Source organism: Neopelma chrysocephalum, unplaced genomic scaffold, assembly GCF_003984885.1.
Source record: "Neopelma chrysocephalum unplaced genomic scaffold, ASM398488v2 Primary Assembly neopelma1_91, whole genome shotgun sequence".
In the NCBI taxonomy this organism is placed as follows: domain Eukaryota; kingdom Metazoa; phylum Chordata; class Aves; order Passeriformes; family Pipridae; genus Neopelma; species Neopelma chrysocephalum.
The window spans coordinates 6,721,977-6,724,366 of record NW_020897753.1 but is presented as its reverse complement, the minus strand read 5'-3'; the positions used below and the strand labels follow the sequence as shown (position 1 = coordinate 6,724,366).

Sequence of the window (2,390 nt, the reverse complement as noted above, 5' to 3'; positions counted from 1 at the left end):
GGAAGGATTAAGGAGGGTGTAAAACCTACTCTTTTCGTTTGATCGAAAATAACCAGACCGAACCAAAGAAACCCCGCCACCTGACACGGGTCACAAGTTTAGCTTAAAAAAAAAATTAACCAGTAACATTCAAGGTTAAACAGGATAAATGAATAGAGAAGTGATGGGGCGGGATATCTCCTTTATCGTTGGGAAGGACAGATTATAGCCAGGGTGAGAGATGAAAGGAAATGCACAGGGTGACCCCAGTCTGTCAACACTTCACCGCCAGGATCAGGGGCAAATGGACTCCCTTGAATTAATTCTTAATTCTCTAATATTTTGATTCCATTTCAATAAGAATCCCATTTTCTTGCAAAACAGGCGTTTTCCTGAAACACCTTTAGTCTTGAAACCCCACCCCCAAAAAAACTTTCCTTTCCCTGCTCCAAATTTTTTTTTTTTTAGTAGAAAAACTGGTTTGAAACAGTAAAATCCATTTTCCCCCCTCCAACAAACCAAACCACCACGGTGTGGCACTCACGTGGTGTCTGTGGAAACCATTCTGCTACTGTGGAATGTTTTCTCCTAAGAAACATCCATTACACAAGTTACACGTGTGACCAAAAGGCAGCAAGTGGCCTCCAATCCCACCAATTTTTTTCCTGCTGTCACCACCCCCTTAGCCTCAGAAGGCAGGGGGAGGTCTACAGCTGTTGGAGGAGTTCCTGGGAATGCCATAAAACACCCTTTTTCTCTGGACATTTCTCCCACTGTCCCCAACAGAGACCTCCACGCTCCACATCCAATTCGGGGAACACCAACTCTGCTCCAGGCTGGGAAACGAGAGTGACAACACACATTTTTCAATCATTCCAGCCTCCACAGTGCCCTGGCCCGGGAGAAAGCCCTTCCCATCAGCCCCCTTGGAGTTTTCTTCCCCGGCACTTACCTTGCTCCCAGCTTTGAAAAGTTTGTCTTGAGCCAAAAAAAAAAAAACCAGGAGAAATCCAAGCCCAAACCCAATCCCATCGGGATTTCTCCCAGCCCAGGGTCGGGCTGTGCACTCAGCAGTATCAGAGTGAGGAGCAGCACCCCCCTCCTGCCCCCATTCCAACCCTGTTCCCAGGACTCCAAACCCTCTCCCAGCAGTAACTCCAAGACACTCCGTTGTTTTTGCACACTGCTGGATTTACTGTGCTCCAGAGCCGCTTCCCTCAGTGTACATTGCTCCAGAGCTGCGTAGGAAAGTGCTGCCAGACAGAATTCCAGTTACAAAAGTACTTATCCCCCATAACATCCCGACTCCGGCACAGCCGGATCCCCCGACCCCCCCTCCGCCTTCCAATCCCAGCATTTATACACTGGACATGGGATAAAGCATGACGGAGCTGGTTTTGGGGCACCAGCTGCCCCTTCCACCGTGTGACCCAGGGCCCCCCCCAAAACGTGAGCAGCCAGGGAACAAAACTCCAGGGATCCGGAGAGCCGGGAATCGGCTCCTCCTCCTTCCCGCCCCGCCCCTCCTCACGCCGCGCTCTCGGAGCTCGGATTCCTGGGAACGGCAGCGCTGGGGGCCAAGTTCAGGATCTCCTCAAAGGAAGGGCCTTCGTCCTCCAGGGGAATCTCTGCCTCGAACATGCGCTGGAGCAGAGCATCCACCGTCCTGTATCCTGGGGGGACAGGAAAATCCCCCAGATTACATTCCAGATTATATGGAATAAATATATATAAAGTATAGACATTACATACTTTATATATATAATAAAGTATATAAATACTTATATTTATACTTTAAAATATTTATAAATACTTATATAAATAGTTATAGATATTTATAAATACTCATATTTATACTTTAAGCACTGTGGGCGCTCGTCGAGGATAAAACCATTATTTAGGATTTTGAGCCCCCCCCCATTCCCACACATATTTAGGATTTTGACCCCTTCTGTTCCCTCACAACGGACACCTGATCCCAGCCAGCCAAGAGGGATCTTGGGGAGCTGCTGAGGAACAGCAGGAGAGCCAGGAGAAGAAGGAAAAGTAGTAGCAGAAAGGAGGATATAGTCACCCCGTGATCCAAGCCAGGAGGAATGCAAAGTCCATAGAGGAAGGAGAAAGGAAAGCAGGACTCTTGGCAATGCAGGAACTACTCAGCCACCAAGGCAGTGTCTTCAGAGGGTGGTTAAATGAGGACAAGGAACACAGAAGGGCCGACGTAGGAGAGGAAAAGTTGCTACAGAAATAAAAAGAAACAGCAAACATTAGTGTCTGCATTTCTCCCAAAGTCTCCAGGGGGGTTTTAGCTGCTTTTATAGCCCAAAAGGAGCGGGAAGGCTTGGGAGATTCCCCAAAAGGCCTGGACACACTGGAGGGACACACTGGAGGGACACACTGGAGGGACACAC

At 48.6% G+C, this 2,390-nt stretch overlaps 1 protein-coding gene across 7 annotated transcripts in view; it reads right to left on the bottom strand.

Moving 5' to 3' along the window:
- Positions 1 to 1,149: 1,149 nt before the first annotated feature.
- LOC113972395 (two pore calcium channel protein 1-like) overlaps positions 1,150 to 2,390 on the bottom strand; it is a 12,262-nt gene continuing 11,021 nt past the window's right edge. For 5 of the 7 annotated variants that reach the window (XM_027693418.1, XM_027693421.1, XM_027693422.1 and 2 more), the window contains one exon: positions 1,150 to 1,652. In XM_027693418.1, coding sequence (XP_027549219.1) covers positions 1,507 to 1,652 — 146 coding nt within the window. In that variant the 3' untranslated portion in view covers positions 1,150 to 1,506. Of the gene's footprint in view, positions 1,653 to 2,053; positions 2,219 to 2,390 lie in introns of all 7 variants that reach the window. The other 2 variants (XR_003535885.1, XR_003535886.1) reach the window with 2 other exon arrangements.